General features: G+C 45.2%; 1 protein-coding gene across 1 annotated transcript in view; it reads left to right on the top strand.

The window, feature by feature from the left end:
• Positions 1-14,857, top strand: part of ORC4 (origin recognition complex subunit 4) — a 131,552-nt gene extending 116,695 nt beyond the window's left edge. Inside the window, exons 13-14 of the mRNA XM_063933749.1 lie at positions 13,173-13,240; positions 14,598-14,857. Coding sequence (XP_063789819.1) covers positions 13,173-13,240; positions 14,598-14,780 — 251 coding nt within the window. The 3' untranslated portion in view covers positions 14,781-14,857. The remainder of the gene's footprint in view (positions 1-13,172; positions 13,241-14,597) is intronic.
• The last annotated feature ends 3,492 nt before the right edge of the window (positions 14,858-18,349 follow it).

The following is an 18,349-nucleotide window of genomic DNA, read 5'->3' as shown; positions in this document are numbered from 1 at the left end:
ATCGGATTTTATGCAGTCTCTGCGCAGCCCAGGACTTACTCAGGCACTGCGATCACATCAACCTGTCCGGGACCGGAATTGACATCAGGAACTCTCCTTGCAAACGCATGGACACGCCTGCGGTTTTCCAGACACTCCCTGAAAACGGTCAGTTGACACCCACAAACGCCTTCTTCCTGTCAATCTCCTTGCGTTCGCCCGTGCAAACGGATCCGTCGCACAAACCCATCGCTGAGCGTCGATCCGCTATGTACCCATGAGAAGCGCCTGTGCATTGCGGTTCATGCGCAGTTTGGACCTGATCGATCGCCCACTGTGCGAAAACGCACAGCAGCGATCAGGTCTGAATTACGCCCATTGTCGTACAGTTTTTTGCGAACAGTCTGTGACCATCCAACTTTGCTGATCTTCCTGCACACCTCTATGGGAGCAATGGAAAATCAGCAAAGTCTTACTACTGTAAAAGACTGTCTAAAGCAGTCATGTCAAACTCGTGGCCCTCCAGCTGTTGTGAAACTACAAATCCTAGCATGCTTTGCCAGCATACCTACTTCTGATCAGCTGGTAAAGCATGCTGGGACTTGTAGTTTCACAACAGCTGGCTGTCCATGAGTTTGACATGCCTGGTCTAGAGAGCCCCAACTGTGTGTATTTTCCAGGGTCACAATGGGATAGGTATTGTATATACTAAATGTACAATAATCCTTGTTTGGGTATTCTAGGTGGGGGTTCCTTACTGGCAGGATGGGTATTTTAGGTTGAGTATCAACACCCTGGTTATTGCAGATATTGAGAATTATTGGTGAGGCATCAATACTGGGCTTATTGCAGGGGATATGTACTCTGGGTAAAATGTTCACACCCAGGGTTATTGAAAGGGATGAGTATTCTGGGTGGAGTGTTTACACCAGGGTTATCGCAGGGGATGAGTACTCTGGGTGGAGTATTCACACCAGGGATTTCGCAGGAGATGAGTATTCTGGGTGGATGACTGATGCTGGTATTTTGCAGATTATTATTATTTTCTCTTACGTCCTAGAGGTTACTGGGGTCCACATTAGTACAATGGGGTATAGACGGGTCCACAAGGAGCCATGGGCAATTTAAGAATTTGATAGTGTGGGCTGGCTCCTCCCTCTATGCCCTTCCTACCAGACTCTGTTTAGAAAATGTGCCAGGGGGAGCCGGTCACGCTTAGGGAAGCTCCTAAAGAGTTTTCTGTATTTATTTTTCTATTTGTTATTTTCAGGCAGGTCTGGTTGGCACCAGACTACCTGCTTCGTTGGATTTAGGGGGGGGAACAGCCCTACCTCCCGTACGGTTAATGGTCCCGTTCCCTGCTGACAGGACACTGAGCTCCTGAGGGAACTATTCGCAAGCCTCACCACGGCGAGCGTACATTCCCACAGCACGCCACCACCCCTAACAGAGCCAGAAGTGAGAAGAGTGATGAGTAGAAAGCCGGCGTCCTGGTTAGCGGGTCGCTGGCGGTGATGGCTGCATAAGGGTATGGAGATGCAGCGGTGACAGGCAGGCTGCGGCTCCAGGTTTCAGAGGCATACTATGTGTGTTCCGCTGTGAGGGGCGAGCTGAAACCTTAAAATACAAAATACCCACACTGGCAGCAGCTTACAGGGGTTCTAACCCACTGTAAAGCACATTATAAACCTCAGCCAGTATAAAAAACCGGGAAGACTGCATGCCATTAAGTGGGCGGGGCTTCACTATGAGCGGATCCAGCGGCTCACCAGCACCATTTTCCTTCTACAGCTCTCACTGTGCAGACTGCTAGAGAAGCGCAGCTCCTCCACAAGGACTCCATACCTCAGCAGTACCGGGGGGTCGTAGCAGCAAGGGGGAAAGCAGTATAAGAGTACTGATACCCTATTAAGGGTACTTAGTCTATGACCCAGCTAGGCTTAAGCTTTAGCAGAAGGGCGATGTATGGCTGGCTCCATCTTACTCTGTATCTCCCTAGAAGGGCTCTGTGTGGGTTAACTGGGCTTAACCTTTTTTCTTTTGTGTATGTACCTCACATTACAATGTCTAAGGAGTGTGTTTCATGCACGGCAGAGTGTTTTACTTTATGTACTCAGGGTAGTACTCATTCTCAGGCTAGTGGATCCGAACCAGCATGGTTGGATTCTCTAAAAGGGGTGGTCTCAAATATTTCTAATAAATTATCCCAGAATGAGAAATAGACGCAATACTTAAGACAGTCTGTAGTTGACCTGATGAATAGAGATTCAGTTCCCATACTAGCGTATCAGGCCCCTGCCATTGTCCACAAAAGCGTACACTGGCCCAGATCCTGCAGACTGACACTGATGATGACGTGTCAGACGCAGAGGAGAGTGAGGGAATGCAGCTCTGATAGAAGCTATTAGAGACGTTCTGCAAATTCCTGATAAGGTGACATAGGAGGATGAGGTGTCTTATTTTACTGTAAAAAATAAAATAAAAAATCCTCGGCTACTTTTCCTGCATCAAAAGAGTTGAATTCTCTGTTTGAGGAAACCTGGGTTGATCCTGATAAAAAGTTTCAGATCCCTAAGAGATTGCTCACATCCTTCCCTTTCCCTCAGGTTGATAGGAAAAAATGGGAAAACACACCGATTGTTGACGCATTGGTATCTAGGTTGTCACGTAAGATAGATTTACCTGTCCTTGGGGCAGCCTCCTTACAGGATACAGCTGACTGCAAAATTGAGAACACTCTCAAATCCCTGTACACGGCTGCTGGGGTGGCCCAGAGACCCACTATTGCTTGTGCATGGATCACTAGGGCCATTGCAAAATGGTCAGGAAATCTAATTTACGAGTTAGATTACTTTTGCAGGGGGGAGATTGTTTTACTCCTACAGCATATACAGGACTCTTCAAATTTTATGGTAGAGGCCGTAAAAGAAATAGGATTGCTCAATGCATGCAAGACCGCCATGGCAGTGTCATCACGCAGGGGCCTATGGCTACGCCAGTGGACTGCGGACGTGGATTCCAAGAAAGGCGTTGAAAACCTACCATTTACAGGTGAGGCCCTGTTTGGAGCTGAACTAGATACGTGGATTTCCAAGACTACAGCGGGTAAGTCTACATACCTTCCTTCCGCAGCTCCCCCAGCTAGGAAAACCTACTTGGCTCCAACGCTGCAGTCCTTTCGGACGACAAAATTTAAAAATAAAACCAAAGGTTCTTCTACGTCCTTCAAAGGCAATAGAGGTAAATCCAGAAAACAAGCAACTGCTGGTTCACAGGAACAGAACCCCGGTTCTGCTTCCTCTAAGCCTTCAGCATGACGGTGGTCTGCACTGCCTGAGAGACAGGCAGGTGGGAGCCCGATTAAAATATTTGTCACATATGGGCAACATCATGCCAGGATCCCTGGGTCAAAGATCTTATCGCCCAGGGCTACAGACTGGAGTTTCAGGAACTCCCACCTCATAGATTTTTCAAATCAGGCTTACCAGCTTCTCAAGAAGCAAGTATGACTTTACAGAAAGCAATTCAAAAACTGGTACAGACTCAGGTCATTGTTCCAGTTCCACTTCAACTGCAAAACAAAGGTTATTTTCTTCAGGGTTCACAGGTTATCCACAGGATAACAATGGGATATGATGGAGCGACAGCGGATTGGCACCGAACGATCACAAGCTTTCAGTCCTCCCAGGATGCAACGGGCTCGTCCATATAACCCCGCCCACTGGCTCAGGCAAATCAGTTTTTTGTTTGGTGCGGCAGTAGCCAGACCATGGTCACAGGGCTGCTGTGTTTGGCAGCCCTAAGCATTCTTATTTTATTTTTATAGTCTTACTACATTGTTTTTGAGTGATCTTTCCTAACAGCGTCTTACACGCATATCGGAAAGAGTCGCTCCAACAACTCTCCGCCGGGTCGCAACAACGCTTACCCACGGTACAAGTGCTGTCTCGACGGGCGTCTGTGTCAGATATACTAGCAGGTCCAGCAGACGTTACCAGGCTGTGGCCGTAGCACGGGGAGAAGGTAAGGCATCGGTTCCGCTTAGAAGGGGAATACGGACACAGCCGCGCTGTTTTGGGAGGAGACTACCAAACAGTAGCTGGTGCGCCGCCACCACGGGTGCTCCAGCGCTAGGCCTTAGGGATCATAAGGCACCAGGATTAGTTTGAGGCTGCGATTCCTAGGGTTGCTGTCAGCGGTGGGGAGTCAGACGCTCTTCTGGTCGCCCCTCCCCCCAGTTCATGACCAGTTTCCGCGCGTCTCCCACCATGAACTGATTGCCTCACTTCCGTCTCAGACGCTACCACAAGGGGTCTCGGTCGCAGCATAGGCCGCTGCGTCTGTGTACACTAAGCGTTACTGTGAGGAGGCCGGGTCGCAGACCGGTGCGTCTGCATGCACAAGTGCGTTCACTGAGCATCTGTGTTCACTAAAAATTCCCGGAGTGGCAGTGTACACTAGTAGCGTATGGATCCACGAAGCGTTCGCAAACGTATTGATCGATCTTGGAAGTGAGGTGAGTCTCCCTGTATCCCACTCTACTGAGTACGGGCTATACAGCACTAAGTTTCTATCTACTTTAGTTAGTATGAATAGTTAAATTTAGTGCCTATTGCATATGAATCTGTGTCCATTGCTGTGGTAGTCTTCGCTATGCGTCTGAATACGTTAAGATCTGTATAAAACAGAAATCAGTAATATGTACTCCTACATACTTTACAATGTGTTTGTAGTTGATATTATGCTCATATGACTAATATATAAATGTGACGGACTGCTAGTGTGATTCCTGACTTTATATATGTTTGTCAGTTGATCTGACAATGCTAAATTCCTTTGTCGTATAAACAACCCTTTATGAAGTCTAAGAACACTGTACGCTGTTTATTTAAGAAGTACCGTACGGGTACGCTGGTTGCGTAACGATCGCTCCGCCATAGGCGAGACGCTCAAGCGTCACGTTCGCTCACGGCCCAGCGATCACAGGACAGCACGTTAAGGGCTATGACTAGAGTAATGATTCGCTATGGCGTAGCGGACGCTCGAGACCACGAGGAGATCACCAGCGGCGCTGACGCTCACAACGCTATACCTTTATGTCTAAACCTTATACCAATGAAATACACAGAATACCTTAATGTGAATACAGGGTGTAAGTGCAACCTTGTGTAACCTGACTAACTACAAAGCTGCTTGAGCGTCACCGACGCTCAAGTGAACACTTAACACTATAGGAAATACACAGATACTGGTTTAGGGTCCAAAGCCTATTAACTATATTATATCTAATATACTTGTAAAAGGGGATAACAGTACAAATGATACACTACAATATAACAGAGACTTCCTAACCAAATAACTATACAAGAAATACAATACAATACTATGCTGATCTAATACAATACAATACTAGTCAATGGGAGATACGAGAGAAGGAGAAGAGAGAGAGAGAGAGAGAGAGATATATATATGAGAGAAATGGCTCACAGAAAGACAATGATTACGGAGAGAAACTTACGCACAAGGGTAAACGATCGCATGCGCCTGGACATCCAGCACCCGATTTTCAGCAATGAGAACCGTTGAAGAGTGAGAGCTGGATGTGGTCGGCCTGCCTATTTATGCCCCACACACAATGCAATCTCATAGTCCCTACAATCCCATTGTCCATTGGACGTCGGAATTCGGCCCTGCATCATAACAAAAGGTCATAGGTTGATTCATACAGGTGGGCTGTGACGATTTCAAACAGCTCAGGTGGGTGGGGAACTAGGTTTCCCGCCGCATACCTGAGTATGAGTAAATAGTAGAAATGGACGTAAACTTCTTATGTCCATAACTATTCGCACGAGCGATTAATACGCTCCAAACCAACACCGGAATATTGCTATTTAAATACTCTTCCGATGGGTACCAAACACTACTGCATGACTCATGTTAGACCCTTCCTACGATACAAAGAGGGATTCCTCAGCTCAGGGACATTCTATGTTAACCAAACTTTCAGAATCTATCAAAGGGACCATGATCTACAAACTACATTATTACTGAAAATATGTAACGAATGAGTCGCACGCTACGATTACATAAACTCTACCGTAAATACGCATACCGTGCGCCCGCGGGTGCACGCTATTGCGGGTATGCGCCTTCACGGGAGAGCGTACGCATGCGCAGCGCGGACCAGTGTGCGGTGCCAATATGGCAGTGTGTATGGGGATATTTTTCTGACTTTGACAGATCTGATCCTCAATGCTCGAGTAGGGTCGGATTGATATCACTTTAGAGAAATAAAAGTGTTACGGTCACAAATGGTGTAGTATACTGTGAAAGTGCTGATTATTTATCATGTCTAAAAACTACAGATGGAAGCACTCCATAGTTGGGTAAGGAACCAGTATATTACATAGTATCCCTGGATAGTCCGGATGCTTAACTACAGGTTCCTATAGCACTGTCCATCAGTGTTATTTCAATGTTTACCATCCTTCGGCAACATTCAGTTTTAGGTCTTACCCGTTGGGTAACCACAGCCCCAGAGTATGTTCTAAATTAAATTATGGCAGTTTATCTCCGCAAGCAGAGCATAAGAAAAATTGCCATACCTCGACCACCTTTTTTTCTGGAACAAATACAGGAAAGGTTTCTGTGTCATCCCGAACAGACAATAACTTGTCTGTAGGGGTACGTACGGGTGGTTCATAGATGGGGCAAGGTCATCCCTGGTTCCGTCACAACATATGATTCAGGAGGAGGCTGAACTGAAACAAAGTCTGCAGAAAGTATTTACCTCGGGATAAGATATCCAAGGTACAGTCAAGGACTCAGGAGGTGTTACACAGTCGAACAATATCAATTCACGCAGCATGCAAATGATGGGTTTGATGGTGTCAACATAGGTGGAGTATGAACAATTCCACTCAAGACTTCTGCAGCTTCGGTCTACAGCCGCATCACACTTGATGGGTCCAATCTCATCTGATGCTGGAAGTCAACTAGTGTTGTGCCTGATTAAAAATCTCTGATAGCAGACCACCTGTGAATACCAGATGTTGTATGTGGGCCAAATGGACAGTAAACGAACAAAAGTGGTACTGTCACAGAAGGTAAGAATGTCATAAACCTGGTGGCTACAGACATCTCATTTAAACAAGGGGACAACCTTGTTGGATATCAGGTTGGGAGTTCCTGATAACAAATTCCAGTCTCCGGGACTGGGGAAGGCCATTGTCCAAAAGATTAATATTCTGGGACTATGAATCACAGAAGAAAGTTGTCTGCTAATTAACCTATTAGCATTTTGGGCCACAAACATGATCATGGTTCGGGCAAGGGACATTCCTAAAGGAAAACTAGTCCAGATCCACAGGGCAAAGCAATGGCAATAGTGTACCTCAACCTTTAGAGAGGAACACGCAGCTAAACAACAAGGAAGGCGGTAAGTCACATACTAAAGTGTGCAGAACTCCATCTTACAGCCTTGTCTGCAGTATTCGTACCACCAGTCCTAAACTGGAGAGTAGACTTTCACAGTCGACACGCCATTCAGTTAAGCGAATGGGCTCTACACCCAAAAGTCGTTTCAGACTCGGGTAGACAAGTGGGGTTTGCCAGAGATGGATCTCAGGACGTCCCATCGGCAAAAGACCCATACAAAGGTCAGGAACAAGGGATCAGGTAGAAATCTTTGTGTACGTCTTTCGATAAAGTGGGAATTTCTTTCACTTGTGTGTATCCTCGGATCATCCTGCTACCACAGGATGGTGAGGAAAAATACAACAAAGGTGCCTTATCTTTTTCCTCCAATCATCCTGCTACAGGGTAGTGAGGAAGATAAAAGAAGCTAAGGGTGCCATGATTCTAATAGCTCCGGCTTGGCCAGAAGGCGTTGATACACAGATCCGCAGAGAATGTCGATGGATGCTTCATTTCTGATTCCTCAAACGCCCAGATTTGCTAATGCAGGGTCCTTGTTATCACAAGACATCTGGATCAGCTGTCTTTTACGGCGTGACTCTTGAAATCTATATCCTGAAGTCAAGAGGATTCTCACAGGTAAATTATACAATGTTCAGAGCAGGAAAAGACTTCCTAAGCTCATATTTACCACCAAATATAGCAAGTCTATAATCATTGGTATAATGGAAGAATTATGGACCCAAAATCTTTCTGAATTTTCAGGGTTCTAGCATTCCTTCAGGCGGGAGTGGATAAAGGTTAAGGATGGCTTCCTTGAAAGTGCTAGTGTCAGCATTGACTGCATGGTTCCGAAAGAAAATGGCAAATTTTCAGGATGTGCGCACTTTTTTCAGGGAATGCTGCATATTCAGCCTTCCTTTTGTTCCGCCTACGGTGCGTTGGGACTGTAGTCTAGTCCTCAAAGCCCTTTAAGTTGCTCCATAAGAACCACTTAAAAACAGTGGATCTTAAATGGTTAACAGCTAAAGTTCTCTTTCTGCTGACTATGGCATCAGCTAGAAGAGTATCAGATTTAGGAGCACTGTCATGTTAATCTCCTTTTCTGATATTATCCAGATAGAGTAGTTCTCAGAACTAGATCTGGGTATCTTCCTAAGATGGGGTATAAATTCCACCTTTAATGAAGAAGTTGTAGTCCCGTTTTTTTTCAGGTATCCGGACTTTTTTCGGGAGATGCGTCGCTGGACGTAGTCCAGGCATTAACCCAGTGCCGTCAAAAAGACAGATTCTCTCTTCATTTTCTGCTGATTTCAAAAGAGAGGATGGCCTGCTACTAAACAGACGCTGGCAAGATGGCTTCAAATGATGATTTCAGAAGCATATTCTCAAGCTGATCTTCCTGTTCCGGCTAATGTCTCTGTTCACTCTACTCGTAAGGTAGGTCCTTCATGAGCAGCACAGCATGGTGCTTCAGCAGAACAGATAGGTAAGGCAGCCATATGGGCTTCCATTAACTCACTCATAGACATTATGCCTTGGATACTTTTGCCTCTCATGATGCTGAATTCGGGCGAAAGCTTCTTCTACCAATCAGGAACGTCCCCACCACTAAAAATTGGTTTGGGAAGTCCCATTGTTATCCTGTGGATAACCTGTGGACCCTGCCGGAGAAATATACGTTATGGTAAGAACTTACCGTTGATAACGGTATTTCTCCTATGTCCACAGGGATCCCACCCTGACTCACCTGATTTGAGAATCTTTATACTCTCTAAACTCTTCCCTCTTGCATGGAAGAGTATGCATGTGTGTTCTTCTTGCCTGAATAGGGTTCTACATAATGCTCCTGCCTAAATGCTTTGGAATACAACTGATTTGCCTGAGCCAGTGGGCGGGGATATATGGACGACCCCGTTGCATCCTGGGAGGACTGAAAGCTTGTGATCGTTTGGTGCCAATCCGATGTCGCTCCATCATATCCCATTGTTATCCTGTGGAAACCTGTGGACATAGGAGAAATACCGTTTTCAACGGTAAGTTCTTACCATAACTTATATATTCCAACCTGTTTGTGGTACCGAAACCGGACGGCTCGGTAAGGCCCATTTTAAACCTCAAGTTGTTGAACCTGTACTTACGGGTGTTCAAGTTCAAGATGGAGTCTCTGAGAACGGTGTTCTCAGGTCTGGAGGAGCGGGAATTCTTGGTGTCTCTAGAAAACAAGGATGCATACCGTCATATTCCGATTTGGCCGCCTCATCAGGCTTGTCTAAGGTTTGCATTACAGGACTGTCCTTACCAGTTCCAGGCCCTGCCATTTGGCCTCTCTACGGCACAAGGGTGTAAACCAAGGTAATGGCAGAGATGATGTTTCTCCTCCGCAAACAAGGAGTGAACATAATACCGTACCTGGACGATCTGCTGATAAAAGCACCATCCAGGGAGATGTTGTTAAACAACATTGCCCTCTCAACCCGACTACTCCAGAATCATGGGTGGATTCTGAACCTACCAAAATCTCATCTGGAACCAACACTGAGGCTTCCGTTCCTGGGGATTATACTGTATACGGAGGCACAGAAGGTATTCCTTCCTTTAGACAAGGCATTGGTAATCCAGTCGATGGTACGGAATGTTCTAAAACAAACCCGGATATCGGTGCATCTATGCATTCACCTCCTGGGGAAGATGGTAGCCTCTTACGAGGCACTGCAGTACGGAAGGTTTCACGCAAGGCCCTTCCAGCTGGATCTGTTGGACAAATTGTCCAGATCGCATCTTCACATGCACCAGAGGATCAGTCTGTCGCCAAATGCCAGGATTTCTCTTATGTGGTGGCTTCAGACTTCTCACCTGACCGAGGGCCGAAGGTTTGGGATTCAAAATTGGATTCTGCTAACCACAGACGCAAGCCTCAGAGATTGGGGAGCAGTCACCAAAGGGGAACAGTTCCAAGGAAAATGGTCAAGTCAATGAAACCATCCATGCAATCAACATTCAGGAACTGAGGGCCATATACAACGCCCTTCTACAGGCATCACATCTTCAAGATCACGCCATTCAGGTTAAGTCGAACAATGTGACGGCAGTAACGTACATAAACCGACAGGGAGGAACGAAGAGCAGAGCAGCAATGTCAGAAGTGACAAGGATTCTCCTCTGGGCGGAAAGACATGCTGTGGCATTGTCTGCAATCTTCATCCCGGGAGTAGACAACTGGGAAGCAGACTTCCTCAGCAGACACGACCTCCACCCAGGAGAGTGGGGCCTTCACCCAGAGGTGTTCGGGTGCTTGACATGTCGGTGGGGAATGCCACAAATCGATATGATGGCCTTTCGTCTCAACAAGAAGCTCAAGCGGTATTGTTCCAGCTCGAGAGACCCACAAGCAGTGGCGGTTGACGCTCTGGTGACTCCATGGGTCTACCAGATGGTGTACATGTTTCCACCACTTCCATTGATCCCAAAAATTCTCAGAAGAATAAAAGGAAAAGGTTCAAGCAATTCTCATTGCTCCAGACTGGCCAAGAAGGGCCTGATACGCGGATCTACTGGAGATGCTCCAAGAGGAACCGTGGCCTCTCCCTCTTCGCGAGGACCTTCTACAACAGGGGCCATTCATCTGTCAAGACTTAGCACGGCTACGTTTGACGGCATGGAAGTTGGGCATCAGATTCTAGCCTGGAAAGGGATCCCGTATAGGGTTATTCCAACCCTGATCCAAGCCAGAAAGGGGGTAACGTCTAAACATTACCACCGTATTTGGAAAAAAACGCGTCTCTTTGTGTGAGAACAGGAAATTTCCTGCGGTGGAATTTCAACTGGGACCTTTTCTCCTTTTTCAGCAGTTAGGTGTGGATGTGGGCCTACGTTTGGGCTCCATAAAAGTCCAGATTTTGGCCTTATCCATTTTCTTCCAGAAACAATTAGGTTATCTCCCTGAGGTTCAGACATTTTTTGAAGGGGGTTCTGCACATCCAACCGCCTTTTGTGCCTCCTACGGTACCTTGGGATCTCAACGTGGTATTGCAGTTCCTGCAATCAGAATGGTTTGAGCCTTACAGGACGTTGACGTCAAGTTTCTTACGTGGAAGGCCGTCACACTGTTGGCCATGGCTTCTGCAAGGCGTGTGTCGGAGCTGGGGGCGTTGTCTCACAAGAGCCCCTATTTGATTTTTCATGAAAATAGAGCTCAGAACTCGTCAGCAATTTCTTCCAAAGGTGGTGTCTGCGTTTCATATCAACCAACCTATTGTGGTTCCAGTAATTACCGACACTTCTGCAACTTCTAAGTCCTTGGATGTTGTGAGGGCTTTATAGATCTATGTGAAGCGGACAGCTTGTCACAGAAAATCTGACTTGCTGTTTGTTCTCTATGATCCCAATAAAATTGGATGTCCTGCTTCAAAGCAGACAATTGTACGCTGGATCAGGCTTACTATCCAGCATGCGTATTCCACGGCAGGTTTGCCATGTCCAAAATCTGTACAGGCCCACTCTACTAGGTCAGTGGGTTCTTCCTGGGCGGCAGCCTGGGGCTTTACAGCTCTGCCGAGCAGCTACTTGGTCAGATTCGAACACGTTTGCCAAGTTCTACAAGTTCGATACTTTGGCCTCTGAGGACCTTCAGTTTGGTCAATCAGTTCTGCAGGAACCTCAGCAGTCTCCCACCCAGTTTGGGAGCTTTGGTACATCCCCCATGGTACTAATGTGGACCACAGTATCCTCTAGGACGTAAGAGAAAATAGTATTTTAATTACCTACCGGTAAATCCTTTTCTCTTAGTCTGTAGAGGATACTGGGCGCCCGCCCAGTGCTTCGTTTATTCCTGCACTGTTACTTGGTTAAGTATTGTTGGTTCAGCAGTTGCTGTTCTTGGTTTAAAGTTTGGTTAGCTTGGCTTTCCTCTAGTTTTTGTGTGCTGGTTCGAAATCTCACCACTATCTTTTCTATCCTTCTCTCAAAGTATGTCCGTCTCCTTGGACACAGTTTCCTAGACTGAATCTGGTAGGAGGGGCATAGAGGGAGGAGCCATCCCACACAATCACATTTTTAAAGTGCTCATGGCTGCTAGTAGACCTGGCTATACCCCATGGTACTAATGTGGACCCCAGTATCCTCTACAGACTACGAGAAAAGGCTTTACCGGTAGGTAATTAAAATCCTATTACAGGTTGAGTATCCCTTATCCAAAATGCTTGGGACCAGAGGTGTTTTGGATATGGGATTTTTCCGTATTTTGGAATAATTGCATACCACAATGAGATATCATGGTGATGGGACCTAAATATAAGCACAGAATACATTTATGTTACATATACACCTTATACACACAGCCTGAAGGTAATTTTAGCCAATATTCTTTATAACTTTGTGCATTAAACAAAGTGTGTCTACATTCACACAAATCATGATTGTTTCATATATACCTTATACACACAGCCTAAAGGTCATTTAATACAATATTTTTAATAACTTTGTGTATTAAACAAAGTTTGTGTACATTGAGCCATCAGAAAACAAAGGTTTCACTATCTCAGTCTCACTCAAAAAAGTCCATATTTCGGAATATTCCGTATTTCGGAATATTTGGATATGGGATACTCAACCTGTATTACACTTTGATTCAACTCTGTGTTACGGATTAATTTTAATCAAAACTATAATTTAAACTGATTGTAAATACACTATTATACATAATGTTAATTGTGTAAAAGAATATGTATAATTATATTGTGCGTCTCATAAACAATGTATTTTCTGTTTTACTGCAGAATTTCAGAAGTTCATTCAGAGAAAAGCTCATTCTATCTATAACTTTGAAAAACCTGTGGTCCTGAAGGTGAGCCTTTATTGTTTATTTATTATTTATTACCAGGAAACCGGAGTACCCGGAGGAAACCCACGTAAGCATGGGGAATATATACAAACTCCACATTGTTAGGGTCATGGTGGGAATCGAACCCATGACCTCAGTGGTGTGAGGCAGTAATGTTAATCATTACACCTATTGTTTGCAGTTTACAGTAATTAGTAACCTATGGAATGTAACGCATGAAAGAGTGCATTGCATATCCTATCTTGTGGTTTGTTCCTGTACAGTACACTATGGCGTATTCAGATAATGAGAAATATAGTTCTGTATTTCAATACAGAAATAAATATGTCCATAATGGAGTATTTTATTACAGCTTATTCTTGATGCATTTAGCTGTACCCAGTACACTCTGCTGGAAACTTAGCAAACTGCATCATGTAACCTCTGTCTGTATTTGTATTAATGCTTCACTATACATACACACTTGAACACTATCTACCTGCTACCTATTGAGCTCTTCAGCTGATAATGCTTTATTAGCATTGCGACTTCATTATATTGCATTGCAGCTGTCTGTTCAGATTCCTTTTGTTATTTACATTTGGGCTTTCGTAGGAAAGAAGGTTTCCATTGAATTTGCAAAGTGGCAGTGTTTGTATTATATTACATTTTATATGAAGACTTTTACATGTATTACTAGCACTGTCAAGACACAGTGGGGGTAATTCCAAGTTGATCGCAGCAGGAATTTTTTAGCAGTTGGGCAAAACCATGTGCACTGCAGGGGGGGCAGATATAACATTTGCAGAGAGAGTTAGATTTGGGTGGGTTATTTTGTTTCTGTGCAGGGTAAATACTGGCTACTTTATTTTTACACTGCAATTTAGATTGCAGATTGAACTCGCCACACCCAAGTCTAACTCTCTCTGCACATGTTATATCTGCCTCCCCTGCAGTGCACATGGTTTTGCCCAACTGCGAACAAAATTCCTGCTGCGATCAACTTGGAATTACCCCCCGTACCCCTGTGTTACATTAGTACACCTGCTGTGTTTTTCATTTGGGACTATCTTGAGATTCAATATACAACTGTAAGAGAACCTTTTAACGTGTCTATACAGGATGCAAATCGCATCCAGCACTAAATGAGGCTTTTACATTTTTATATTTGGTTTCTAAAAGCTGTAGCATGCATTTTCCATAATGATCCCTATTGTTAGAGCTTATCTGACTTCACCAATTTGTTAATGTGAAATGTATAGCTAAATGCTAATGTTTTATTTTTTATCATAATACACCCATCTCCTATAGACATTCGAGGCACGCCATTGTGTGTTGTTATTCTCAGGCTGCACTTACAGATGTGTGACTTTATTGGCAGGCATTTGAACATTTGCACCAGTTGGAGCTGATCAAACCAATGGAAGGTCTCTCCATCCGGACACAAAAGGAATACAGACTTATGAAATTGCTGCTTGATAATTGCCAAATATCAGAAGCTCTTCAGAAGTATCCCAATTGTCCAACAGATGTAAGACAGTGGGCCATGTCCTCGTTGAGCTGAGATGCTTAATTTTCTGGTTTATTTTTTTTCTTTTGTGCTATAATTCTACTTGCTATAAAATTATATATTTTTTCAAATTGCAGAATGTTGTTTTTTTCCCCCCTTTCAATTAAACTACTTTCAATGGTTGACATGCTGACATAAAGCTAAACAACACATGCTAGGTTTAAAACCATTTCTACAATTCTTGCACTGTACTGTCTTATCTGGAGATGACATCCTTTATAACTGGTGGAAAATACACTGTAAGAAATTAGGGTTTTCCAAACATAATAATGTCCTTATGGACAATCGGAGTATTTGGCGCTCGTGCGTGTGGATATTCAGGTGCGTTTGGGCAGCAACTTGTTATTGGAGTACCTCTAGAAACTCCACATAAATAACAGTGATATAAGAAATTTCACAAGTGCGCCTGCTACAATTTATACGGTTAATGTCCTTGGTCTAAGAGCTTACAGTCAAATGTGTGAAAGCCAAATAATAGGTTTTTCATTACCTACCTGTAAATCCTTTTCTCGTAGTCCAGGGATAATGGGAGACCTAGTACGATGGCAAAGGCTGTGAATACTTATGTACATGTGATTTCTTCGTTTTTTATTTTTAATAAATTTGCAAAAATCTCCCCAACATTTTTTTCACGTTGTCGTCATTATGTTGTGTGTAGAATTAAGAGGGGAAAAAAATAGGATTTAATACCTACCGGTAAATCCTTAAGGGATATTAGGGAATCTAGTACTATGGGGTATAGATGGGGTCCAAAGGAGCTGGTGCACTTTAAATTTCTTCACTGGGTGTGCTGGCTCCTCCCCTCTATGCCCCCTCCCACAGGCAGTTATAGGCAAAACAGTGCCCTAAAGGAGAGAGGACATATATGAGAGAAAGAACATAACAACAAGGAGTGGTGAGATTTATATACCAGCACACCACTAACATACAACAACCAGCAACGGCTGGTAACAATAACAGCAACAGCTGAACAGGCAACCACATAAAAGAGAACCTGCAGAAAAGTCAACGCACTGAAGCGGGCACCCAATGGGGTAATTCTGAGTTGATCGCAGCAGCAAGTTTGTTAGCAATTGGGCAAGACCATGTGCACTGCAGGGGGGGCAGATATAACATTTGCAGAGAGTTAGATTTGGGTGGATTATTTTGTTTCTGTGCAGGGTAAATACTGGCTGCTTTATTGTTACACTGCAATTTAGATTTCAGTTTGAATACACCCCACCTAAATCTAACTCTCTCTACACATGTTATATCTGCCCCTCCTGCAATGCACATGGTTTTGCCCAACTGCTAACAAATTTGCTGCTACGATCAACTCAGAATTAGGCCCAATATCCCTTATGGACTACGAGAAAAGGATTTACCGTTAGGTAATTTAAAAAACTATTTCTCTGACGTCCTAGTGGATGCTGGGGACTCCGTCAGGACCATGGGGAATAGCGGCTCCGCAGGAGACAGGGCACAAAAGTAAAAGCTTTAGGATCAGGTGGTGTGCACTGGCTCCTCCCCCTATGACCCTCCTCCAAGCCTCAGTTAGATTTTTGTGCCCGGCCGAGAAGGGTGCAATCTAGGTGGCTCTCCTAAAGAGCTGCTTAGAGTAAAAGTTTTGTTAGGTTTTTTTATTTTCAGTGAGTCCTGCTGGCAACAGGCTCACTGCATCGAGGGACTTAGGGGAGAGAAGTGAACTCACCTGCGTGCAGGATGGATTGGCTTCTTAGGCTACTGGACACCATTAGCTCCAGAGGGAGTCGGAACACAGGTCTCACCCTGGGGTTCGTCCCGGAGCCGCGCCGCCGACCCCCTTGCAGATGCCGAAAAGTGAAGAGGTCCAGAAACCGGCGGCAGAAGACTTTTCAGTCTTCATAAGGTAGCGCACAGCACTGCAGCTGTGCGCCATTGTTGTCAGCACACTTCATAGCAGCGGTCACTGAGGGTGCAGGGCGCTGGGGGGGGCGCCCTGGGCAGCAATGATAGTACCTTATTCTGGCTAAAAATACATCACATATAGCCCCTGGGGGCTATATGGATGTATTTAACCCCTGCCAGGTCTCAGAAAAACGGGAGAAGAAGCCCGCCGAAAAGGGGGCGGGGCCTATTCTCCTCAGCACACAGCGCCATTTTCCCTCACAGAAATGCTGGTGGGAAGGCTCCCAGGCTCTCCCCTGCACTGCACTACAGAAACAGGGTTAAAACAGAGAGGGGGGGCACTTATTTGGCGATATGACTATATATATTAAAATGCTATAAGGGAAAAACACTTATATAAAGGTTGTCCCTGTATAATTATAGCGTTTTTGGTGTGTGCTGGCAAACTCTCCCTCTGTCTCCCCAAAGGGCTAGTGGGGTCCTGTCCTCTATCAGAGCATTCCCTGTGTGTGTGCTGTGTGTCGGTACGTGTGTGTCGACATGTATGAGGAGGATGTTGGTGAGGAGGCGGAGCAATTGCCTGTAATGGTGATGTCACTCTCTAGGGAGTCGACACCGGAATGGATGGCTTATTTAAGGAATTACGTGATAATGTCAACACGCTGCAAGGTCGGTTGACGACATGAGACGGCCGGCAAACCAATTAGTACCTGTCCAGGCGTCTCAAACACCGTCAGGGGCGTTAAAACGTCCTTTTACCTCAGTCGGTCGACACGGACACTGACTCCAGTGTCGACGGTGAAGAAACAAACGTATTTTCCTTTAGGGCCACACGTTACTTGTTAAGGGCAATGAAGGAGGTGTTACATATTTCTGATACTACAAGTACCACAAAAAAGGGTATTATGTGGAGTGTGAAAAAACTACCTGTAGTTTTTCCTGAATCAGATAAATTAAATGAAGTGTGTGATGATGCGTGGGTTTCCCCCGATAGAAAATTATTGGCGGTATACCCTTTCCCGCCAGAAGTTAGGGCGCGTTGGGAAACACCCCTTAGGGTGGATAAGGCGCTCACACGCTTATCAAAACAAGTGGCGGTACCGTCTCCAGATAGGGCCGCCCTCAAGGAGCCAGCTGATAGGAGGCTGGAAAATATCCTAAAAAGTATATACACACATACTGGTGTTATACTGCGACCAGCGATCGCCTCAGCCTGGATGTGCAGCGCTGGGGTGGCTTGGTCGGATTCCCTGACTGAAAATATTGATACCCTTGACAGGGACAGTATTTTATTGACTATAGAGCATTTAAAGGATGCATTTCTATGTATGCGAGATGCACAGAGGGATATTTGCACTCTGGCATCAAGAGTAAGTGCGATGTCCATATCTGCCAGAAGTTGTTTATGGACACGACAGTGGTCAGGTGATGCAGATTCCAAACGGCACATGGAAGTATTGCCGTATAAAGGAGAAAAAGACAACGTCTTTTCAGCCTCAGTCCTTTCGTCCCCATAAGGGCAAGCGGGCAAAAGGCCAGTCATATCTGCCATGGGATAGAGGAAAGGGAAGAAGACTGCAGCAGGCAGCCCATTCCCAGAAACAGAAGCCCTCCACCGCTTCTGCCAAGTCCTCAGCATGACGCTGGGGCCGTACAAGCGGACTCAGGTGCGGTAGGGGGGGGTCGTCTCAAGAGTT

This window comes from Pseudophryne corroboree, chromosome 7 (genome assembly GCF_028390025.1).
Source record: "Pseudophryne corroboree isolate aPseCor3 chromosome 7, aPseCor3.hap2, whole genome shotgun sequence".
Lineage (NCBI taxonomy): Eukaryota > Metazoa > Chordata > Amphibia > Anura > Myobatrachidae > Pseudophryne > Pseudophryne corroboree.
This window is presented reverse-complemented; position numbering and strand designations above follow the sequence as displayed.